The sequence below is a fragment of the Mchenga conophoros genome, linkage group LG6, assembly GCF_057382185.1.
Source record: "Mchenga conophoros isolate Kocher_MC1m ecotype Shallow Benthic linkage group LG6, M_conophoros_male_GT1.1, whole genome shotgun sequence".
Lineage (NCBI taxonomy): Eukaryota > Metazoa > Chordata > Actinopteri > Cichliformes > Cichlidae > Mchenga > Mchenga conophoros.
In genome coordinates this window covers 23876356-23901027 of record NC_140531.1, presented here as the reverse complement: position 1 = coordinate 23901027, position 24672 = coordinate 23876356, and the positions used below count along the sequence as shown (strand labels likewise).

Below are 24672 nucleotides of genomic sequence, written 5' to 3'. Positions count from 1 at the left end.
TTTACCATTGGTGAAGCACCGATAAGTGAGTATATTGAAAGTAAAGGCACATCTCTTGAAACGTAAAGACTCCTGGCGCATTTACGTCTCTGTAAATTTATGTCACTTACGATCTTATCTGCTGTAATTCCGTCTCGATCTTCTGCCCAGTGTTTCTGAAAATCTGGATGGCTGCCTCTGCAACTTTGTCATCCTCCATCTTCAAACACTGGAGCAGAGACTCGTAGGTCTCTGCCGAGTGAAATGCGGTGGGGTGGGTGAAAGACAGAACCTGGAAACAGAGAAGGAAATGTTTTCTAAGCAGCATCATACAGGTATTTTGTTCTTCTTATTATTGTGTGCTGACAATTTGATTTCAGTACACTTTGGTGACAGCATGTACCTTGAGTAGCTCCAGTCCTGAGCGGATGGCTGTATCAGGGGTAACACCTTCCTCATCATCATCAGCTGTGCCCTCAATAGACTTGTTCAACAGCTTTACCAGAGCACTAAAGTAAAAGATGAAACACAGATTATTACTACTCCTATATTAAGCAAATTTATGTCCAAATTTGTTTGGTTACAGCTTCAGGAAGTAAAAAGGGTTGAGTAGAAACTGTTAGACTGCAAAGCATGAGAAGTAAAAGTCATTCAGTACATGTGTTTATTCAGAATGGTGTTTTTCCACAATGAAGAAAGGGTTAAACTTATGCCCTGCCAGAGGCCTGCAGTTACACCTTATCGCCACTAGGTGTCTCAGTGAATGAGGAAAGTCTGTCTATGGTAAAGTGTTACACAATGACAGAGACAAAGCTAGGGCATGAAGCAGTCTGAGTGAGGGGAAGAGACACACTGCTAGTCATACAACTACCTGTTTTGGAGACTATACAAAAACACACTGGTTTACTGTGATCCAGTTTACTGGAATCAGAGTTTAAACTTAAACACATGTTAACATCTTAGCTCTGTTTTGAGTCTGTTCCATCAGTGTTCACATGTGAATTTTTCTGACCTGATGGCTTCAGAGTCGATGTGAACAGGAGCAATACGCTCCAACAGGAACTTCACCATCTCCAGGAACGGGTTAGTGGGCTGTTTGGGGAACGTCAACTTCCGAGTGATTTCCCTCTGCAGAGAGTATAAACAGCATCATAACATCTTAATACTTGTCATTCTGTGCATGTTATTATGCATGCACATTCACAGCAAGTCATGTATTATTAAAACTCTGGTTAAGAGGGGAAAAAGTAAACCTAGCAGTTATTTTGCTCTCTATCACAGTTCAAGACTGAAATCTGTCACAGAAATCTGCATTTTCTTTGACTGACTGGACCTTTAATTGAAAAATAAAGTTGTTTTGGTTATTTCGTGCTTTTGGTCTGATACATTCAAACTAACAGCACTGAAATTAGGGACCAAACCATTAAAGAGAGGAGGCATCAAACATGTCATCTCACCACACAAATCTCAGCTTGTTTGCAGGAGCACGTCGGACTGATGAGCATCTCCAGCTGAACTCGGAGCTTCTCATCCTCACCGAGTACCTGATTGAACTTCTTCATGAAGTCCTGAGCTTTCCCAGCATCTGGGAGGTTCTCTGAAAACACAAGGCAGAGTTATAATAGGCGGTAAGTTATGCACCTAAAGAATTCAAGCTGACCCACTGGATTATCCATCATATACCCACAGACTGCAACAATGACACCTTGACATGAGGACTGGTGTGGCCGAGAGACAAATATTGACCCCATGATTTGTGAACAACACGCTTGGACATATTAAGCAACCATGACAACACTATTTGCATTTATTTAAAGAATAGTGATATTGTGCTATATATACACAAATACACACTGTTTCAATGGTGGATACTAGGACTAATACTGGGCCAAAGTTTCAAATAAAAAAATGCAAATAATCAGGGTAAAAAGCTCAGGTTTCAAACTGCTTTAAACACTCGTCTAGTTTCTGACAGTTTTTCTAGTCTTGGCTCTGTGTGATGTAAAAGAGAGAGCCTGTCTTTAATGTGAACACATCTCCGGCTGTGAGTAAATGGTAAATGAACTGGTTCGTATATGGTGCTTTTCTCCTTTACCTGAGCACTTTAAGCACTTTATACAACATGCATCACTCACCCATTAACACCCTAATGAAAGCATCATAGAGGAACTTGGGGTTCAGTATCTTGCCCAAGGATACAGGCTGAAGCCGCCAGTGATCAAACTACCAACCTTCCAATTAGAAGATGACCTGGTAAGCTACAGCCAGGAGGTAGGTTATTAGTGTGAGGACAAATAACCCACTTGCTGCTCAAACCGTGCTTATGAGGGGCAACCAATCAAAGAAAGACGATTTAAAGAGAAGCTGGCCTTAAAGAACAAGGACCTGTCTAGTGTTTGTGTGTATGCAACTTACTGGCAATACTCATCAACTTCCCAAACATTGCTGTGTTGTTGGCCTCAGACTAAGAGAAAGGGAGAGAGAGAAAAAGAACCAGGTTATAGTTTTAAAGAATAGGAGGAACAGGTGATCAGTGCGTGTGTTTGCATAAATGTACCACTGGCAGCTTGTGGAGGTCAAGCAGCTCCTTGACGAGGCCTCTGAGCATGTTCTGACACTTCCACATCTCATTCAGGGCCCTGAAAGCAAAAATTAATTACACCAAGAGAGAAAAAAGTATTCAGTCTTGTTATGCTTCTTTGAAGTCCACTTGTCTGCCGCCTGGGGCACATTTGTAAGTTGTGCATTGTAAAACAAATTATCTGCAGACAAGTCCACGCCGCCACAAAAAACAAAAACCAGACAGGCACACAGACATCCGCAAAGACCCTTACGGTTACCGCAAGATGATGAAATTTATGTCACACAGACTCTACGGGACGCATACATGTGTAAAGAATAATCCAGGCAGTTTTATGGTGTGTGTAATATAAAAATATACTGGTCATTTTTCATTTGTACGTATCTATGATGATTTGATGGTGTCATTAGTGTGGGTTTACTGACTTGACAGCGTTCGTGTCCAGGCAGGCATACAGGTAGTAGAGGCATTTCATCTTCTCCTCTGTATCAAGATTGTGAGGGACCATGTACTGGGCAAAGATCTTCTCAACTAATAACCTGCAGGAAAGGAAGGAAGAATTGTTTGAAAACACAGAAAAATCAATAAATCAGCTAGGGTGCAAGTTTAAAGGCCTTCTCTGCTTTAAACACTACCCAGTAGTGGACAACTAGCCTTATTCTGCAACATTAATCCAGGAGAAAAACTCATTATCAAAAACACTGTAGGAAAACAGTTCCTTTAAAACACATCAGTCCTCTTAGCCTGCAGCAAAGACCTGGTGCTGTAAAGTGGTGCACTGAATTGGTCTGTCAGCCTCATTTCTGATTACCGGAATTGCTGCTAAGGCTGGTCTGCAGGTCACAAGGTACAAATGCTCAAATATTTCACCTCAGTCCTCCTAACACAATTATCAATTAATTGAATCTAAAACTTATCCGCACTGTTTCTTTTCCTAAAAATGAAAAACAAAATAACTTCAGTACTTTTACTTTTTTGCCCTCGCAGATTCGCTTTTGCCTTTTAAAATGCAAATGAAATATAAACAAAACAAACAATAGAAAATAAAAAGTAAACCTCTTGGGTTTTGTGAATTTGATTCTTAGCAGCAGTAAATCATTAGTCCAATTTGTAAAGCCTGCATGTTCTCACTTGTCGTCGATGCTGTTCTGGTAGTAGATGTGCAGCAGTTTGTCTTTGATCCAGCTGATCTTTTGGGCAGACTCTTTTCCAGCCTCGTGGTGCAGACAGTATTTCTTGTAAAGCTGAGCCAGGCCCATCATGGCCTCCTTACGCACACGCCACTGCAGCAAGAGGGAGGAAAAGGGAAGAGAAAAAGATTAAAGATGAAAAAAATGTAATTAAGATTTTGGAAGTACATTATATTATTTCTTGTTTGATAAGGAAATTATGTTGCATTCAGGGAAATTTCATCTCTTTTATGAACACTGTTATATGTTATACATAATTCACTTCATAAGGTCAATAACTACTGATGATGGCACTAAAATTACACTATTGTTGCCATGACAACGTTAAGTGACAAGCCAATAAACCCACACGTCACTAGTTCTAATGTAACACATCCCCGTTACAATATCTGTACTACAAATATTTATCTTACCCTCTTGTCTAAGGTCCTTTCCCGTACAAAGCCTAACAGCTGGTCATTGACCAAGTTGAGGTCTTTTTTCCCAGCATTAATGATGGTGACGATGACATCATGACGAATGGCTTCCTCTGGGTCGTGGGAACGCACCTTCAAATACTCTGAGGGAATAAAGAATAATAAAGATAAGCAAGAATATTTCTGTTAAATCAAGATGAAAAACAGCAGGTTAAGACTGAAAGTGGAAAAACTCCCAAACACAAAAAAACAAAGCAAACCTGTCAGGTCTTTTGCCAAGTCTGGGTGGTTCATGAGGCAGTGGCTGGCAAACTTTACACACTCTAGCCTGACTGGTACATGGATGTCATTGAACCTGGAAACCAAAATACAGTTACACATAATTAATTTAATTAGGCATTAAACTTTGTAGGTAAAAGAAAAAGTGCCTCAGTAAAACTTAGTAAATAAGACTGATGAGGCCTACACTGTTTCCCCACACAGACTTTACATAGACAGGTCTCACAGGCACCAAAGAATAATTGGCCACTTATTTTAAGCATTTCTTTTCTTCTTTAAGTTTTTACACAGAAAACGCCCTCTCTGCAATAAAAGTACTAGAGGAAAATCCCCTCGCTATTATTTTTAAAGGTTAGTCACTGCTTATTAGTGAGCCTGTGCCCTTCCTGCCTTGTGTTTTCTCTGCTGTCTGACTCACTGGCCAAGTTGCTCTTGTGGTGGTCCTCACTATCGTTCGGTTAGATCACCAAAGATGACTACGTCCTGCTTGATGTGCTTCAACCCCACAGTCTTGGACTTACTGCAAGCTCAAACTAGAACGTTGGGTTACTTAATTCCTGGTTCTTTGATAACAGAGTCAGGTGTTTCACTGTGGGAATCGCCTTGGTGTGACCAACTACGGAAGTCACGATTCCCATAGGGAAACACAGAGCGAAGTTAGAAAAAGAACCTTTATTCAGCTGCCTCTAAATAGAGAGCTGAGTCCACCTCCTTACAGGACTCCTTAAATGAAGGGATCTTTGTTCTGCTCTGGACAGCTGCTGTAACCAGAACCAGGTAGAGCATTTTTGCATTCACCGCAACACCAAACGACCCAAGATTGGAGAGCAGAACAAGGACTTTCCATTACCGGGTGAAGTCCACTGAGTGTGGGAAACATTTGCTGTCCTTTGACCTTAATTATTATACTTCAAAATTAACTACCAAAACATGTGGCTTGCATACACACATGCACAGATAACCCCATCACCCCAACCCTCACCTGTCAACACCATGAATAGGATCCAAATCTGTAGGAAACCCAACTAGCAGGACAAATCTGTACACATTTTACTGATAGGTGAGCTGAGGTCACACTTTACACTGTTCACCAATTCTCCATTAATCTGAGCTCTTTTTGGAGCCAGGAAACTTTCCCTTTTCCCCCATTGTGCTAAATGGATAGACCAGTTCCCAACTAAAACACTACAGATCCAATTTATAGATAAATCATAAGATGATGGAAGTAAATTCACTTCTCTCTACATAACTTCTCCTTAACTAATATAATTGTAATAAAAATTACATTTTTGCAATAATGCCATCTCTTTACACGTTTCTGTGTCTCTCGTGACTGAATCGAGGCAGCTTAAAACATTACTTCATGTCTGTGTTGACGTCACCCACCGTCCTAGGAAGCACTGCCACAGCGGTCTGTTCTGCGAGGCCAGCTCAGAGTCTTTGGCCCCGAACAACTTTGCCAGCAACCGTACAACAGCAAGACGCTCCTCACCATCATTGCTCTGCAAACACAACACACACACACACTTATTTTTAATACCGGCTGCAGCTTTTATCTTGAAGCTGTTATTAATACTGTTCATATCTTGTGCTCAGACCCATTTCACATACTGCTGCACACACAGAGCAGCGCGTGTGTTTCAGCCACTCCCTTGAAGACAGTTTTATTTTAAAGTATGAATTTTTTTTCCCACTTGTTGGTCACTCATTCTAACAGTATCTACAGAAACGGCTCAGTTATGACGGCAGACTCAATACAGAGGTGGCTTACTGTGATGGTGTAAAGGTACTGGGCACTCAAAGAGTCATGTCATGACCAAAAACGACTTCATACAAGAAAAGCTGGTCTTCAAAAACATCTGCGTGACAAACAAAACAACTGAGCATCTAACTAAGAAAAGGAAAAGTGAATGAAAGATAACAGACGAGTCATTACTCAGTGGTGATGCAAGATGAAACCTCAGTGATGCACTGATATCTCAGCCAAGAGTGCGTTTTGGCAGATATCGCCTTGCTGACTGATATCAAACATGACGAGGTTTACTGATGTCTGTGGCTGATGTTTATCGGCTCTACCACATGACTCTTGCTCTCGCTAAATTTTCAGAGCTCATTGGATGACAAACTGAAATATATTAAAGCAGGTCATATTTTATGATGAAGATTTCTTGTTCTAAAGAACAAGATCACAGAGCAAGCGACGGAAATCAGCTTTCGCTGAAGGGTGGCTGGCCTCTCCCTTAGGGTGATGAGTTCAGTTATTTGAGACATCCACATTGAAAGGAGTCAGTTAAGGTTTAACAAGGATGCCTCCCAGGTGAGGTGTTTTGGATATGTCCCACCGGGAGGTGGCCCAGGACATGCTGGAGAGATATCTCTCAACATGTCTGGCAACATCTGTGTGTTCCCCCAGATAAACTAGAGGTGGCTGGGGAGAGGGAGGTCTGGGCTTCTCTGCTTAGGCTGATGCTCCTGCAATTTGCCCCAGATAAGCAGAAGAAAATGGATGGATGGATGATTTTTAATAATAATAATAATAATAATAATAATAATAATAATAATGGATTGCATTTATATAGCGCTTTTCTAGGCACCCAAAGCGCTTTACAATGCCACTATTCATTCTCTCTCGCATTCACACACTGGTGGAGGCAGCTACAGTTGTAGCCACAGCTGCCCTGGGGCAGACTGACAGAAGCGAGGCTGCCATATCGCACCATCGGCCCCTCTGGCCAACACCAGTAGGCGGTAGGTGAAGTGTCTTGCCCAAGGACACAACGACCAGGAAAGACAGAGCTGGGGATCGAACTGGCAACCTTCCAGTTACAAGATGAGCTTCCCAACCCCCTGAACCACGGACGCCCACCACGGACGATTTTTAAGGAAAATGAACAGGATAAAATAAAGGTACCAGCTGCCAAATTGTGAACATAAGTACTCCCAAAGAGAGTCACAAATGGCTGCATTGATATGTAAAATTGCTGAACTCACAACGGTCAGTAAGAGAGAAAAGGTTTATGCAAAGAAATACTTTAATATTATTTATTTCATGCCTCCTTATGTGTTCTGAAAACCAGGTTTAATGAAATTATCGATATTTTCATATGAAGATTCTGCCACGTTATATTAGAGGAAGCAAACAAAGCCTTGGCCACTAGCCTCAAGCAGAACTGAGTGGCCAACAGAGGTCTGTAAGCTCACTTCTTTCTAAATCTAATTCAAACCATTAGCCTGCACTCCTCAAGGGACATGAAGGTAATGAATTACATTCTGCACAGGCCCCTTCTGGAGCCAGAAAAAGATTTATCCTACTTAAAAAACAAAAACAAATCTCATTAAGATGAATCTAGATTAGTCAAATACAGTCCTCCGCTTTTCCTTTAACCTTCAGTAAGTTGACAACCCATTAAACACCAACACCACAAAGGTTAAATAATATTAAAAATGCATACTGTTAATCAACAACAGGGTTAAAGTCTGTTTTGTGATTGTTGTCTTCACCTTAAGCTTGAACTCCAGCTGTGGCATGACAGAGGTAAGCAGCATAGGATCAATGGCAAACAGTTCCTGGATGAGGTCAAAGACGTGCTCTGATAAATCGCTGACTGATGACTTGCCCATCACTAAAACCTGATTGAAGAACTAAAGATGAAAAATAAAACACTGCATTAGATTAAAAAAAACAAAACGTTAGAGACACTGAAATTTAAACGAACCAAATACAAGGGAGAAGGTGCAAGTAAAACATTAAAATATGCAACTGAGTGCAGGACGCTACGCACATTTGCAATACATGTCTCGATGGTCTGGACAGTCCTCTTCAGCAGAGTCTTAGCAAGATCATATGCTTGCTTGTTCAGATTCTGTTCCAAAGAAGGTGAAAAATGAAAATTAAATCTGGTGAAGTGTATTATTCTTTTGATTTTATATTGTACATTGCTATGTTATTTGCTGTTTACCTTGTGTGCAGGGATGAGATTAATGAGGATGGTGTCCAGCAGCTCCTGTGTGACACCATCTCCCTCCATGATGATAGAACTCATCAGATCCAACATGTGCATCTGTACCTTGTGGTTATGGCTGTTACTATGAAGGAAGAAAGACAGAAATCCTTTCAGTGTAATAACAGGAGGAATAATTAAACAAACAAAAATAAAAACAATAATAATGATAATCAAAAACTAACTATAAACAATTGATACAGTGTTTATTATAATCCCATTTAGTAGTAAAATCTAAAAGCATACATGTCTTTATGCTAAAATAAATCACATCTATCGGTTTTCCTTCAAGTTACATATTTTAAACTCTGGTGTAAAAAGAGTTTGACAGACTCGAGCAATAACAAAAGTCTTTACTTGATAACAGAGAAGAGTGTTTTGAAAAGCTGGATGAAGATCTCATTGCAGTCCTCCAGCTCAAAGCAAATGTTGTACGACTTCACCCAAGCCAGGTTCTATAGAAAACAACAAAGCCATAAATGTTACTGGTTTTTTTTAGCAGTTAATACTATTACCACGTACTTTACCTTGAACTAAAATCCATAAACACACTGACTGTGTATGGTTAAAAGCTTATGATACTATCAAATATTTACTATTAAATATGACAACGCAAAGTAACATATCCTGCTATTTCAGTAGCTGGAAACAGAGAATGGAAATTTTCCATGAAAACAGATTAAATTATTAATTACTTTTTTTTTTTGTTAGTCACCCAAACTGTTTTAGCTCCAAACATAAACAGTGATCTCTCCTTTAGCACCTTACCTCCAGCAGGTAGAAGTATCGGTTAAACTGAGGACTCTTGGTGTCTTCTAGTCCCTTTAACTGTCTAGTGATGAAGAGGAAGATGTCCTAGGGAATTTTGGGAAATTGAGTTAGTGCTGTTGAGTACACACAAGTTTCACAGTAGTAGTGACAAAGATGCTCAATGGAGGGCTTGCAACCAATATTCACTTGAGGTGTGCATCATGGGAAAATAACATTGCCGTGGTTTTGAATGAAAGAACTAGACGTCAACGCTGTAATCTTGCTGCAAATTCAACCATGTCATTAATTCACAACTCAATTTTGTTTACTTTTGATGTAAAATGATATTAATGGACTCAATAAGATCTGAGCACATTTTTAAAGGGGTATGCACAATTACTAAACTTAGAGATTAAGCTTTGGTCCCTCACTAGTAAGGGCAATGTGTAACCGCATGTGGTGCAGGTGTTAACCCATCAGGAAAGAAAGCCACTGACGCTAACAGTTTTAACATTAGCCACACCCCGGCAAACCAATATGACCCTGCATGTGTGCATGAGATCACAGTAGACGCACATTTCAGGGTCATTTTGGTTCACCATAAACTAGCAATCAAACACACTCAACTATTAGCCAGGAAACAGGACAATAAGTGAACAAAAGTCAATATTTTGATTTAGTCCATAAATTTGATGACAGCTGTCATTTCAACTTGTCTAATCATCAAAAATCTGGACTACTATAAGACTCCCTTGAAGACAGTGTTCAGTCCAAGGTTGGTATCTAACCTTGAGTTTATCATGGGAGGTATAGGGAGCCTCAGGGGCATAGATCCTGAAGATATCAGCCAGGCAGCAGGCCACTAGTAGCCGAACATCTTTATTGGGGTTCCTAAGGAAGAACTCTGATGCAAGGTGGAGTGCCAGGCCGAGGTATTGCTGCTTTTCCTCTTCTGAGTCTTGATCCATGTCCATGTATGTCTTCACCACCATCTGTTAAACAGAGAGACAAGGGTGGAGGTTGAAATGGTGGATGCATGCATTTAAAAAAAATAAAGCAAGTGGAATATTTCAATGTTTCAATACAAAATACAAAATATAGTTGCTTGTGTTTCCAGTGTTTTTGTCATAGAAAAAAAAGGTATGTAAAAAGTATGAGGTGAGCTACATCTTACCCAAACCTTCTACTACAGACCTTCTGGCTAACAGCAACATCTCTAAGCCAATGGGGAATGCGCCCTAAGAAGTTCTACAAAAATTGCTGAATGGCCTTTACATACAATGCAATTGTAATGTAATTAATCCCCTTAATAGAAAAGCAGTCTCACCAAAACATCCACCAGAGAGAGCAGACAGGTTACTTTTCATCTGTATGACATAAGACAGGTACTGCCATGAGAGGCACACGTTTTCCTTATCCATTTATGAGTTTCTCCTCTACAAACATTTGCAATGTACTTTGTGATGTATGGCTGACCACTAGACCAGCTACACCTGCAAATGAACAACAACTCCACTGTCTTGGATTGCAGCTGATAAAGGTAGTCATTGTTTTGCTCTGGAGCCCAACAAAGCCGAGCTCCAAGACGGTGACCCTGGACTACATCTAACCCAGAGATGATGTCTTCTTTAGCAAAGCAGCTGGATAATAATATGGACCACCACATCAGCAACCTGCTCAGCAGGCTAGCAAATATAGAAATTGGGACAGGCTTTAAAACAAGAAAGACCAAATTATTGATGCACGGCATCATTATCTTCGAACATTTAAGGAAACAGAGGTACCAATGACAAGAGGTACCAATGCTGTGGGTTATAAAGAGTTAAATGACTAATATAAAAAGACAACTTGAGAAAGTGGCAGCTTTCCAGCACTCATCGGTGTTGATGTTGTCGTTGCCCTTTGGATTATCACACAACACAAACATAAACTTCAGTTGAGGACCTTTTTATTTCTCAGTAAAATGAAACACTGGCTTCTCAAGCTTATCTTCACACCAGTCTTATCAATCCAATGACTTTTTACAGCTACGATATCTCTCTTTAAGCTGCTGCTTCCTCTGTGCGTGAGTGTTTATGTGTATGAGAGCCAGCTGAAGCATAGCAGTAGAGCTCAATAACCAGCCAGCAGGGGTGGGGGATGGGCCAAGAGCTCCAGCAGACTGCAGAGCACCACAATTACTCTTACAGACAGACACACACATACACACCTTTCACTCCTACACACACTCGCACATGCACCCCAAGCTTCTCTACTCTCTGTTGGAACACTCGCTACTCAGAGCTGAGGCCCTCCACGCTAAATGTGTGGGACTGTTTACTTGCATTTCTGCAACCTAAATATAACAAAATCTCTAGTTCAGTGATAAAATGTAAGTGACGCATTTTCAAATAACTGCTAAACCAAGTTCTTGACTCTTGAATCTACAACTGCTAAACGTCAGGCGAAAATTAGGCTGAAGTCCTTTCAGCTCAAAACCTTTCTGTGTATATACAAAGGCAGCTATTAATGAAGCTTTACCTACCTTAATTTTAACAGTCACAGGTCTTTAATCAGGTGCATCATCAATCAAATCTGATACGGACGTTTGCTCTCTTTACTACAAATTAAACATCTACCATCTGTGCTGTTCCAGTTTTTCCTCATTATTTTCAATCAAGAATGCTCTGAGTAGTGTGTGTCCTTGTTATGATTAAGCCACAACTTTATCCTCTAACATGTTTATTTCAACTCCTTCCTCTTAAGAGTCTGTTTGGAGAACAAATGCATAGTGAGGGCCTTGTAGTGTAGTGTTACTGCGGACTATTCGTCATGATTACAACAAAACTAAAGGCACGTGGACATTTACAGAGGTTCACTTTGACCACCTAAAGCATACAGACCCAAGTGGGCTATGGATGCCTTAAGTATAACACTGATGTAACAAGTACAAGAGGACAGTAGAAACAGTGAAGCCAGGTCAAGTACAATGTTTTACTCAAATCATCCAAGACCACAAGTTCTACTCTTGTGCAAATCTAATGTGTAAAACACCAGCCAGAGTTCATTATCAAACTAACTAATCAAAAAGTCCAAGAGCCACATTTATAGCCACTCCCATTCATTGCACGTCAGCATGTTGGTTATGAATTTCTACAGACAAAAAACAGAAGCTTTCTCTAAATAGACTAATGGCTACTTTTGAAGCAGCCTGAGACAGTAGCCACCTCCACATATAGAGATGACTGACAAGAGCTCAGAGTAGTTTTCACACATGAACTCCTTACAATGAGAACCAGGTCTGTCCTTTCTCACATGCAGTACACAACAGGAAGTAGTCCACTTCAGACGCATTTTGACAACTGGAAATATTCTGTGTGGTTTGACAGGGCTGAGTGCAGCAGGAAAATACGTCACCCACTTTGAATAGATCTAACTGTTACTTGCACTGTGCTCACATGGGCTCATTTGTGGGAAGATCGCAGGTTAAAGACCGTTTAATGTCCAAACCAACTGCGCCAAACGTGTTCTCGCACGTCCCTCTGTTGGGTAACAATTAGAAACCCACAGAGCAGCGCATGTGTAAAGACATTTAGTGTCTAACGACACAACTTTTTAAATTTTATTCACATTTTACTCTTGTCTGTAGTGAGACTGTTGATTTTAACTGGTAACAAGTGCTGAAAATCTTCATGTTGGTGCTTTAGAAGTAAAATTTGGTTATAGTTTTATTTTTATAGTTACATTTTAAGGCCGATGGAATATTTTAATTAAGAAAACGCTTTTTAGAATTGGAAAAAACAACCAATAAGACATATTAAGGCGTGATGAATTTTTTATCTGCCTAGTAATTGCACCTCAAGTGTACCAAACATCACAGCTGCAACTTCAAAATCCAAGTCCTCCAAAACACTCTGTTTATGTGCTCAGCAGTTGACAAGTTGTCTTGTCAGATGCAGCTTGACAAGACTGTTTGCATGAAATTGCAGCAAGCAGCTGGTCACCTAGAGGTTGAACTTTCAACCACCTTAACCTCTAGTCTCCAAGTAATCAATTCGGACTGACTGCAATTACTCTGAGACAGACGAAGGCAAAGGTTTGCAAGTGTTTCTCATCCAGTTTATGAAGATTGTCAACAACCAGCTGTATTCTGGTTATGTCTCTATATAAACGCAAGAGCAAGATACTCTTATGACGCTTCGAGCGACGCCATTGACCAGCCAATCACTGGCATGCTATCTGTCAACGTCACATTTTTGGATTACCTTGGACCACTTTGAACCCTGGCAGAGTAGGTACTAAAAAAGGACCTGTACCAGGCACTAGGGCTGCCACAATTAGTCGACTAGTCACGATTACGTCGACTATTAAAATCGTTGACGACTAATTTAATAGTCGACGCGTCGTTTGACGCTTTGTAAGATTCCAAAAGACGCAGGAATAAGTAGTAGAATTTAAGAGTGTAATAACGGACTGAAACAGAAGATGGCAGCACTGCATGTACAAGGATGCCAGCTGCCGTTAAACCCCGAAGAAGAAGCTGTGTCCCAGAATTCATAGCACGGCCCAGCTCAGTTTCCAACGATGGTGGCAGCTAGTTAGTTTTAATATTACTCCTATTTATTCTTTCTGAGTCAAATATCTGCTCAGTTTATCAAGACACCACATATTTTCAAAAGCGCTCCGACGTTTTCGGAGATGTCTGTTACGAGCCAGTGAGACCACCGGACTCCCGGCAAACCGTTTTCAAACCCACCGCCGTCTTTCGCTACTCAGGTTAAATATGATATATATATATATATATATAAGTTACTTAGATAACTTAAAAATGTTATTGTTTGGCTTTTTTTAGTATTTTATTTGTTCCTGATTAAATCGGTTTGGCTGAGATTAAAGTTATAGTTTTTACACAGCTGAATAAACGTCAAGCAGATTAAACTTCACCGAAACAATCTGCAAATGTCATTAAAATTTAATAAACTCTCATGTTGTCTTTATTTTTAGTTAGCACATACCTTAAACACTTAAAGCTGTAAGCTAATGATCGTTAATAAGAGCAGATGCATGCTGGTGCATAGGGTTGGGCCATATTATACCGTTCACGGTAATACCGGTATAATGTTAGGCAACGATAGGAAAATGAAATATCGCGATAGAATATGAGTAAAACGCGCATGCGCAGTGGCTTTGTTTTCATATGCACATGGCCGATTGTTGAGTGAAACAAATGAACCAGAATTGGTTTGTAAAAATGGTGCAACTTCAGTGATGTGGAACTGGTTTGGTGTTTGTCCGTCAGATACATGACAAAGCACATTTTTTTGCAGAACATGCAAGCGGCCGTTGTTATTGTCATATTTGTCGGACTAAGATGCTCTTAAATCTGGGAGTAATCTGGGTCCTAAACCCCCTCTTCAGGTCAAACGAACACTGCAGCATCACTGAGAGTTAAAAACTGTAAATTCTTTCATCTTTAATAAAACGATCAGCATTGCTGCTTTACCAGGTGTAACTATGAAGTTTAACTTCCAGGCATCCATGAAAACAAAATTTATTACATTTAACGGAGTTAGAAGTTAGCAGGAAGCTAGCAGAAGTTAGCTCGCTAGTTTCGCTAGCATGTTCTGACTGAGAGATTTCTGAAAAAAATCAAACGTACAGCTCTGCTATCACTTCCAACATAAATGAAGACAGGAAACTAAACAGCAGTGACGTTTATAGGGTTACTGAAGTTGGGCTAGCTGGTATTTAATGATGTGCTACGTGATCGCTAGCAACACAGCTATGTTAGCATAATATAAACAGTGAAGCTGGAGGACGAACACTAACACTTTTCCACTTAAAAAAGTTAACGTTGAGGTTTCTGATAGTTAGAGACAAATGCAATCGCATGGCAGGATGCTGTAAACGGACCAAACTTCAGTCAGAAGAACAACTGAGATAATCCATCCACAATACGAGGTTAGTCATTAATATACTGCAACAACATGGGAACAGAGCAGCTGCCAGAGAATTCAACATTAATGAATCAATGGTACAGAAGTGGAGGAAGCAAGAAGAATGAGTTTAATAAAGTTTGATTTATCTGACTGCTTTGTTTCGCTTAATGTGCCTTATAATCCTGTGCACCTTATGGTCCGAAAAATACGTACTGCACACTGCAGTTTAATGTTGCAAAGCACCTCTTTTTAACTTCAGTGGATATTATACATGGTTATGCTCAGGATATGTCAGCCCATTTCTACTGGAAATGCCTTTTGGTTAAACTTTCAGCAAGGCATTTGCATTTGCACTGTTACATTTTTATAAAGCTTTAATGTACATAAAAAACAGCTTCTTGTTTAAGTGAAAATAAATGGAAGGTTGTCTTTTTGCGCTAGTAATGTTGTGGAGTTGTATTTTGTCTCGCATCAATTATATCGTCAGTTATATCGTTATCGCAAATTTTCAAATATATATCGTGATAAATATTTTTGGCCATATCGCCCTGCTCTACTGGTGCAATAAGCTGTATGTTTTATGTCCAATGGATGCACAATCTGATTAGTCGACTAATCGCAAAAATAATTGGTGACTAATCGACTATCAAAATAATCGTTTGTGGCAGCCCTACCAGACACTATGACCTAATGAAAAACCCTGAAAGCTGAAGTGAGTCATAGTGAACCGACCCAATTAGGTAGTAATAGAAAAGAGGTTTAAGTCGCAAATGTGAAATTCTGTGCATGCAGATGGCAATAGATCTGAAGTTTTTGTCGATTTATCAAAAACAGATTACAACTGCCAACTTGACTCAATCTTGTTGTATTACTTTCTTAACACACCTAAGGGCCTTTTTATGCTAGCCAAGTCACGATTTTGACATGACATCCTGTATCGCGAGACAATCTTTGTTGTGCGTCGGTCAGTTATGCACGTTTATCAGGGCGTTTAACGCAATATTGTCTGAGTGGCAACACCGATTGTTTAGGAGAATACCGCTGTGGCTTCTTGTGCCTTAACAACGGGCATAAATGTCTGCATCTGTATGATGATGTAACAGCGCTGAGAGAAGCAACCACTGTGGAGGGACACCTAAAGTTGCTTTGAAGGCATCAACGAACTGCGAGTGATCTCAGACCTGGTCCTCATCTTTGAAGCAACCATTTCAAAGGCAACAAGTACACAAGCTCATTGCATATAGTCACAATAACTGTGGTCACGCAATGGTCTCCAACAACAGTTTTTCCTAGTGTGACTGTAGAATAAAGAAATTTTTCGCAATTAGGTCATATGCATAGCATTGCTCTTGTTTGTGTTGTTGTTAGTCTTTCAGGCAACCACAGAGAGGACTGATGTCATAACATAAATAGCTGAAGTATTAAAAACAATAAAATCTGTCCCCTGCAGCTACTTTGTGGTTTTCATGCTGCTTCTTATGCACTTGTCTCCTTCTCTGCAAACTCCATTGTTGCCCCCTTTCCTGTTCAGGTCCACTTTTTGACCAGTCACCATTCGACCTACACATAGCCCAATGGAGATGGTGCTATGTGCTGTGGTCTTTGTGAAGGACTGCACACAAGCACATCTGCATAGGTTGCACACCCAAAATCCTTCTCTCCAAGTTGCCAAATACCCAAGCAAAAAACCACAGATAAGCAGATGCTGTACACGATGCTTTTTTTAATCTTAGTAACGGCATGTTACTAAGATTAACATTAACATTAACAGAAATAAAGACAAACAGTTCAAAACAAAAAACAAACAACAAAAAAAAAAAAAACAAAAAAAAAAAACAAAACTGTGGTGGTGAAAATAATGGTCAAAGTGCCAGCGCATGGTGGCAGAGTTTGACTCAAGCAGACTGTTCTTGCAGAGCCCATAAGGATGCATTGGATTTGAAGGTCACTAAAAGTCCCCAAACCAAAGCCATAAATGTTTGTTGGGAAGGACACATAACAACTTTAAAGTTGTTATGTGTCTTTATCAATAAAAAAAAGATATGTTATATGAAGCTTGTTTAAAATAAATAAATAGAAATAAAAACATTAATATTATCCCAACAACTTGAATAGGGTTTTATTACAGGATGAGATAGCCATTTTCCATTTGATTCATCTTTAAAGCCTGGCTAATACAGAGTCAGCTTGTAAGCTACTCCCACACATGAAGCATTTTGCTGCTCACAAAGTGAATGCAGCCATGTCAAAATAGGAGAAAATGAGTAAGGACAGATATTGGCACTGATTTTCCGTCTCCTTTAAATTCTGAATCACAACAAATTTTCTCAGTGCGTGCTTTAGACGTATCTGATGAATACCAATGTTGCATAAAGCATAACATTTTATCCTTGAAACTAGAGCTGGGCGATATATCGAGTTTTTAAAACATATCGACATATTTTTATACGAGATATAAGATGTGACAATATCCTTTATATCGATATAGCCTATGTTACATTATACTTATAGTTGTGGAGCCGCAAGTTTGCCTCTCTTTCGTCTACTTTTATCTCTACGCAACATTACTCCGCCTCGCCTCTATCCTTCACTGAACACAACTCCCCCTCCTCCCCCATCGCTTCACGTGCAGGCAGCGACAAGATGGACACGGCAAATCTCCGTTAACGAGTTACTGCGCATCACCCCATGCGTGGGGCTGGACGGCGTCAACGTGTTAACGAGCTAACCATGCTAACGAGCTAACCGCGCTAGTCCCTACGGGCTGCATTGCCTAAAATCCTTTCATTCTCTCAAAAGTTGACAGCGCGCCTTATGTATGAATTCTGGTTGTGCTTGATGGCCGCGAGCCGATTTTATGTGGAACACGGCGCTCAGCAATCTGTCAAAAATGTTTGAGTACGATTTTGGTCAGCTACGGAGCTGCACCGCTTGATAGATTGTCGGCGCATTACGGCTACCGAGGAGCCTCGCGGAGTGATACGTACTGTGCTTCAACGTAATATTACCGTATTGTGTGTGTATAAGGACCATAAATAGCACCTGTAAGAGACGTACGTGGTTATGAAGTGGATTTCAAACTCCAGGCTGTCAGTCACGCAGTAAAACTTGGAAATAGAGCTGCTGTGAAATCTGTCTGTCTTTGTTATTACGCTCAGCGTCTTTTAGTTTACATTTTGACTGCACAATTGTGAGCTCTTTGTTATGCACAAAAACAACATTGTTTTATTTTATTCATGGAGCATTATTATTTAATGAATGCTCATAATTTATTTTTGAGTAATTTTTCATGTACATCTGTGCTGTATGTTAATAAAAGTGCCTGTGTGACATCTGGGACACAGCTTTAACTAAGAACTCTCTTTTTGTTCTTACTTTATGGCTTAAAAAAATATCGAGATATATATCTTATATCGCCATCCAGCTAAAAAATATCGAGATATGAATTTTGGGTCATATCGCCCAGCCCTACTTGAAACCTGAATTTCTTCAAGAAATAGGCACCACTGCTATTTTTTTTTTTAAACATGCCTTAAGTGTAAAGCCATTTCTCAGTTATTAAACAGCCAAACCCAGGTTTTGTTTTTTTTTTAGTAAATTCTAAAATGAGGCATGTTGATATTTTTTAGGACTACATGTACAAAATAAATGCTCAGTAGTAATAAAAGGCATTTAAAAAAATACAGCTACATAAGCACTGCACGTACCAGATTACACCTAAATCACTTTGAGTCACCTGGTTTCCAATTCTAATTCTGCACTACCGTACTTGCCAGGACTTCAGCCTGAAATCTGTGGAACGTGTTACACAGGATCGACACAAGCTTAACTCATAGCCAGAGATAATGTCTTCTCGACAAACAGATCAACACAGTGAGTGGTTTGGCAGGCTACCTTGACAGCAATACCTATGAAGTACCATTTAATAGACTGAAAGCAGCCAATATGTCAATTCAATACAATTTTATTTATAGAGTGCCAAATCATCACAACAGTCACCTTAAGGCACTTTATATTGTGACCTAAACAATACAGAGACAACCCCAACAATCAAACAACCTCCTATGAGCAAGCACTTAGTGACAGTGGGAAGGAAAAACTCACTTTTAACAGGAAGAAACCTGCAGCCACAACTGGTCACAAAAGTAATATGCTGTTTTTAAATGTGGAACAATCATGGTCTCACATCAATCAAGAGTTTGATATAGTACTTATTTACACTATAACACAAACCTACAATATATCACAAACACTGTGCAACCTACAACTAGAAAATACACAACGACTATATAATTTTACCACACAACTCAAAGTCTAGAAAATTTAAAGACAGGAAATGACATCAAAACCCTTCTAAAACAAAATACACTAACTTCTCTGCTGGCAGCACAGTACAATGCAACCCCTACTGCAGATCTAATGTCAAACTTTCCGATCCAGCACAGGTTAAACGGTTGCACACATCTGTCTTATACAGTCTGCACCCTGCCATTCAGTACATTTGCCCTACTTGACAAGGCCAGGGGTTGTGTTCTTTATGGTCACTCTAATCAGTTCTCTGCTGTCCGGAAACCATTTTTAACGTGGTAAACACTCTAATATGATTAAAAGGAATCACAGGACCCCTGAATAAAAAAAGTAGAAATGCTGACTTTAAAACTGCTGACTGTTTAAATTGTGGATATAAATGTTAAATGCACACAATTAAAACACCTCTAATGTGTATTTTTTATAATGAATAACCATACGGCAGTGTTAAGTGTTATTTACTGATAGTGATACACCTATAGAGAACTCGCCACAATCTTCAGCCACCACTAGCTTTACAGTACTCTCTAGTGAGCTCTAGGTTATTGCTTAGCTCTCCAGTCCAAAACTTTACTGTTTTAATTCACAAGTCAGCCTTGGATGCAGTTACTTCTTGCAGCAGCTACCAATAAATAAGTTCTAAAATCCAAATGTCCACTCAGATTGAATTCCAGACACAGTTAGCAAATAACAGATAAACACAACAGAGGAGTGAGCACTTAAGGAACTCCCATTTCCCTCAGGTGAGGGTTAGACCACAAACAGGGCTAAAGAAAGATAATCTGGAAATTTCCAGGCGGCCACAATCACAACTGATATATAATATAATGTCCCTGCATAGCTGCTGGGTACAAATTGGCCAGGAATATAATGAATGTAATAATGACCTGTCAGTTTTCTTTGTTCTATTTTAAAATCCTCAGGTGAATGTGCAGTTGATGACACAGCTGACTGAAATCTGGTGACTGGAGGCCATTTGACTACAGTGAGCTCATTGTCATGTTCAACAAACCACGGTGAGATAATTCGACATGCTGTGTTGTCCTGCTGGAAGCAACCATTAGACGATTGATATACTGTGCTCATAAATGGATGGAGCTGAACACCAACAATAATCAAGAAGGTTGTTGAGTTTAAACAGTCTTAGTTGATACTAAGAGGCCCACAGTGTGCTAAGAAAATTTCTCAAATTTTATGTTGGGTAATATTATGTTGCATTATTTTTGTGGAACTCAGTTTCAATTACAATTCATTCCATTACATTCATTTTCTTCCGCTTAGCCTTATCAGAATCGTGGGGGAGCTGGAGCCTATCCCAGCTGTCATATAGTGAAAGGCAGGGTCGCCAGTCTGCCGCAGGGCTAACATATAGAGACAGACAACCACATTCAAACTCACATTTACACCTATGGGCAATTTAGAATCACCATTTAACCTAACCCCACTTCTTACATGTCTTTGGACTGTGTGAGGAGGCCGAGTACCCGGAGAGAACCCACGCAAACACATGGGGAGAACATGCAAACTCCACGCTGCCCCAGTTTCATTTCAGTTTTATTTATATAACACCTAATCACAACAAAAATCGCCTTAAGGTGCATAATATTGTATAGTAAATACTGTACAATAATACAGACAAACCCCAACAGTCAGATGACCTGTTCTTAGCTGACAGGAGAGGCAGGCAATGTGGTCTTATGTAGCCCATCTGTTTCAAAGTTCAATGTCTCAATGGTTTAGAGTTTCTCTTCTATATACCTTTGTTATAATCAATGGTTATTTTTAGTTACCATTGCCTTCCTATAAGGTCAAAGCAGTCCTACCATTTTTCTCTGACCTTTGGCATCAACAAGGCATTTTCACCCAGAGGACTGCTATTTATTGGATATTTTTATTGCAATTCTCTGTAAAATGTGGTTGTTTATAAAATAGTCATACCAGTCCATCTGGCACCGAACATGTTCAAAGTCACTTAAATCATCTTTCTTCACTTAAGTCATGTTCTGACGATTGTCTTGACCGTGTCTACATGCTTACAAAACAATGAGTTTTTGCCATGGGATTGATCAAATATTTGCATTAACAAGCAATTAAATGGATGACTAATAAACTGCCCATTGAGTGTATATATTTTAGTCCCACAAATGTATGAAAAATGGGCTTACACAGTTTCCCCAAATTAATAAAATAGATAAAAGGTACTTCTAGTATGGCCTAACACTATTGTTTATTTAGTTTAGTTTAGTTCAGAGCTGTCACATATTTTAAAGATGTGGTAACTCCTCAAGTTTTATTTACATCCACAAAGGTCAAAATACTCTTGTTTATAATCAGTTTTATTACTGCAGTTCTCTTCTTAAATTTCACTTAAACATGACTCACTGTTCTGTTTTGTTCACCAGCAGTAAAAATAGCTTCAGTGTGTAATGTTTGCTTTTCTTGCATTCAGATTTTGGGACCATTCCATTTTTCCAGCCTGGGGAGATAGGATGAAAGCCTAGAAAATGTTGAGGCCTATGAACAATACCCCCGCCTGTTTTGTATGGTGTCACACTCAAATTTAAAAACACTCTGGTAGGAACAACATGACAAGGAGTATTGTTTACAAGCAAAATAAGAGCCAAGACAACAAGGGCCAATAATGACTTAATATAGAGCAGTTTACAAAGTTAGAAGGATTTTTTGGCATTGCGCCACAGGCTGGACACTCTTAAATTACGTTAGGGGCAGCAGAAAATTGTGTTTTATTAGAGCAAGAAAGCCCACTAAACATACCTTCAATCGTTTGACCATCTCATCGTTACTGATTTTGTCCGTAATCTCTTTAACTCCAGGAGGATAGATGATTCCTTCCCCCGCCGGTTTCTGCTGTTGCGGGAACTCCATGCTTGTTGATATATGGTCCACACGGTCTTTTACTGGCCTCTATGGGTCAGAAAACAAAAGTTCAACACAACCATGCTACCGCACTTACCAAAACCTCGTTTTAAGCATCTTCCCTATTTGCCAATCATTAATTTTGTTTGCTGAAACTGATAAAACCGTACCTGTATATTTAACGATATTCTAATCCGGTTAACTTTTTAGACAGAAAGCAAGCAGTAAACAAGCATCGTGCATACTATTAGCTTGCATGCTAAGCGTGCAAGCTAATAAACATCAGCTCTACATTTTCCGTAGATTTCTCATAAATCATCGCCTGGATGCAGAAACGATCTCAGCTGCTGTTTCGGTAATATCACAGCTATTCGTACAGTTAAACAGTTTGAAAATCACTTTAAATAACACGAGAGGCGCCGGTCTATATCTACTGTCATACAGGTTATTACATTAGCTCGCTAGCTGCAATGCAAACATTACTAGCTAGCGGTTAGCATTTTGCGGGAAGGAAGTCATGTTAGCAGTTAGCATCGAGCGGCTAGTACACGTTAGCTAACTGGTTAGCCTAGGCCGCAAACTATTCAGGTACCCATCACATCTCCAGCTACAATCACAGAGGAAGTTAAGTATCCTCTCCTCTTTGCCTAAAATAGCCATGCTCGTGGCCAGTTCCTGTGCTTTACAACTAATGCAACTACTTTGTGAAGTTTAAAAATGAAGCTAATTTACTTGTTACTGTCTTTTCTCAACTTCCGAGCATCGCTCCGTGTTGCCGCTAGTTCACAGGCGAAAGAAGGGCTGCTGCTACCGTCGCCCTGAGCCCTCCTCTCTCAACACCAACTTGCTCCACGGATGATTTTGAACACCCTAACAAATGCAAAATGACTCTACTTTCAAATATACGACTGCGACTCAAACCCCGGGTTGTTTGCCAAGCGCTTCCTCGGTAGTATTTACCTCTTAAACAGGCCGTTTTAATTCATTAGTCTGACACAGGTTGGGCTTAGTTTTCGGCACAAAGCTCTCTGTCCGTTCAGTCAGTGCTGTTTGTGTGAAGGCTGGGTGCAGAACGCCCCCTTCGGTCTCAGACGGGTACTGCTGCACCACATACATGGCGGGAGTCTGTAACCGATAGCTGGCACACTTTCTGTTCCTCAACCCACTGTGGGTTTATCCTTAAAGTGCACTTATATCAAAGAACATTTTGAACTCATTAAATGCAATCTGTATACTATTTTATCTAAACTGGCATATAATAACATACACACAGTATTCATGGACAAAAACACTGGAAATATAATTGTATATAAATGTTATGTGCAACAGGGTTAACCCTTACAAATGCTGAGACATATGCTCAAACCACCATAAATTTGCTTTTTTAAGCCTGAAATTTGTTAACTTTTCCTAAAGTGACCTAAAGTATTTTAGACAGTTGTGCAGGTACTATACTTTTTTGTACAGGGAGGTTGTGCTGGGCCAAATGTGACCCAGTTCCAGATATTCAAGATGGACCTTGACCTATCTGTGTGTTTGAAGGATCATAAATGAATCTCCTAAAAACACAATAGTAACACTGCATATGAGTAATCCTATATGGTACATATATGATTATTCATTTCAGACACATGATCTGAAATAGGGTGGCATGGTGATTCAGTGGTTAACACCGCAGATAAATAAAGTTTCTGATTCAAATTGTGGCTGGGACATATCTGTGTGGAGTTTGCATGTTTGACCCATTGCAGTATACCTGGACTGACCTTGCTCCAAGTCATCCAGTGGGCTCCCGCACACAGCCTGACATCCCAGTCTGGTTAGTGTATAGAATAAGATATTACAGGACCATATAGATAAAATCGGATTTGTATTTTAAAAAATGGAACAGTGCTATATAAATGTGAATACGTTGCATTTGCACCTGCAAGTACAACTACCCACAATGTAAAAGGAAATAAAGTAAAATCTAACAATAAAAAATGAATCCATTTATTGCAAGCTTGCTAAGAATAAAACAGAGATCAAGAGAAGAGTTGGATGGGGATTATGAAGGCTGACTTGTCAGTGAGTCTGGGAAATGTGCAAATCCAGTCGATACACACAAGCATTTTCCTACAGCTACTTTTAATGCACAGAGTGCATTTGTGTTCTCAGTGTTAATTAATATGGAATTAATACTGATTAAAAAAAATATGAGGATATTTTTCATTATCTAGAAGTGAAGAGAGTGTTTAATGGTTATATACTATTATAATAAATCCCAAAAAATAGTTCTCAAAGTTTGACTTGATAATTTGAAATTGCAAGGCATTTTCTCAGATGTTTAAGTTAAAAAATATAAATTATATAATTATATCTAATTTACAATTA

General features: G+C 39.6%; 1 protein-coding gene across 5 annotated transcripts in view; it reads right to left on the bottom strand.

The window, feature by feature from the left end:
- The window catches only part of pds5a (PDS5 cohesin associated factor A), a 31165-nt gene extending 7769 nt beyond the window's left edge, over positions 1 to 23396 (bottom strand). For 4 of the 5 annotated variants that reach the window (XM_085276910.1, XM_085276913.1, XM_085276912.1 and 1 more), the window contains exons 1-19: positions 23260 to 23396; positions 22198 to 22347; positions 9985 to 10188; positions 9215 to 9301; positions 8804 to 8901; positions 8405 to 8531; positions 8228 to 8308; positions 7947 to 8087; positions 5832 to 5947; positions 4427 to 4521; positions 4164 to 4309; positions 3692 to 3843; positions 2986 to 3099; positions 2537 to 2618; positions 2395 to 2443; positions 1437 to 1576; positions 992 to 1107; positions 383 to 488; positions 111 to 271 (exon numbers count right to left, since the gene is read on the bottom strand). In XM_085276910.1, coding sequence (XP_085133036.1) covers positions 111 to 271; positions 383 to 488; positions 992 to 1107; positions 1437 to 1576; positions 2395 to 2443; positions 2537 to 2618; positions 2986 to 3099; positions 3692 to 3843; positions 4164 to 4309; positions 4427 to 4521; positions 5832 to 5947; positions 7947 to 8087; positions 8228 to 8308; positions 8405 to 8531; positions 8804 to 8901; positions 9215 to 9301; positions 9985 to 10188; positions 22198 to 22308 — 2126 coding nt within the window. In that variant the 5' untranslated portion in view covers positions 22309 to 22347; positions 23260 to 23396. Of the gene's footprint in view, positions 1 to 110; positions 272 to 382; positions 489 to 991; positions 1108 to 1436; positions 1577 to 2394; positions 2444 to 2536; positions 2619 to 2985; positions 3100 to 3691; positions 3844 to 4163; positions 4310 to 4426; positions 4522 to 5831; positions 5948 to 7946; positions 8088 to 8227; positions 8309 to 8404; positions 8532 to 8803; positions 8902 to 9214; positions 9302 to 9984; positions 10189 to 22197; positions 22348 to 23031; positions 23188 to 23259 lie in introns of those variants that run through there. The other variant, XM_085276911.1, reaches the window with a different exon arrangement.
- Positions 23397 to 24672: the final 1276 nt, after the last annotated feature.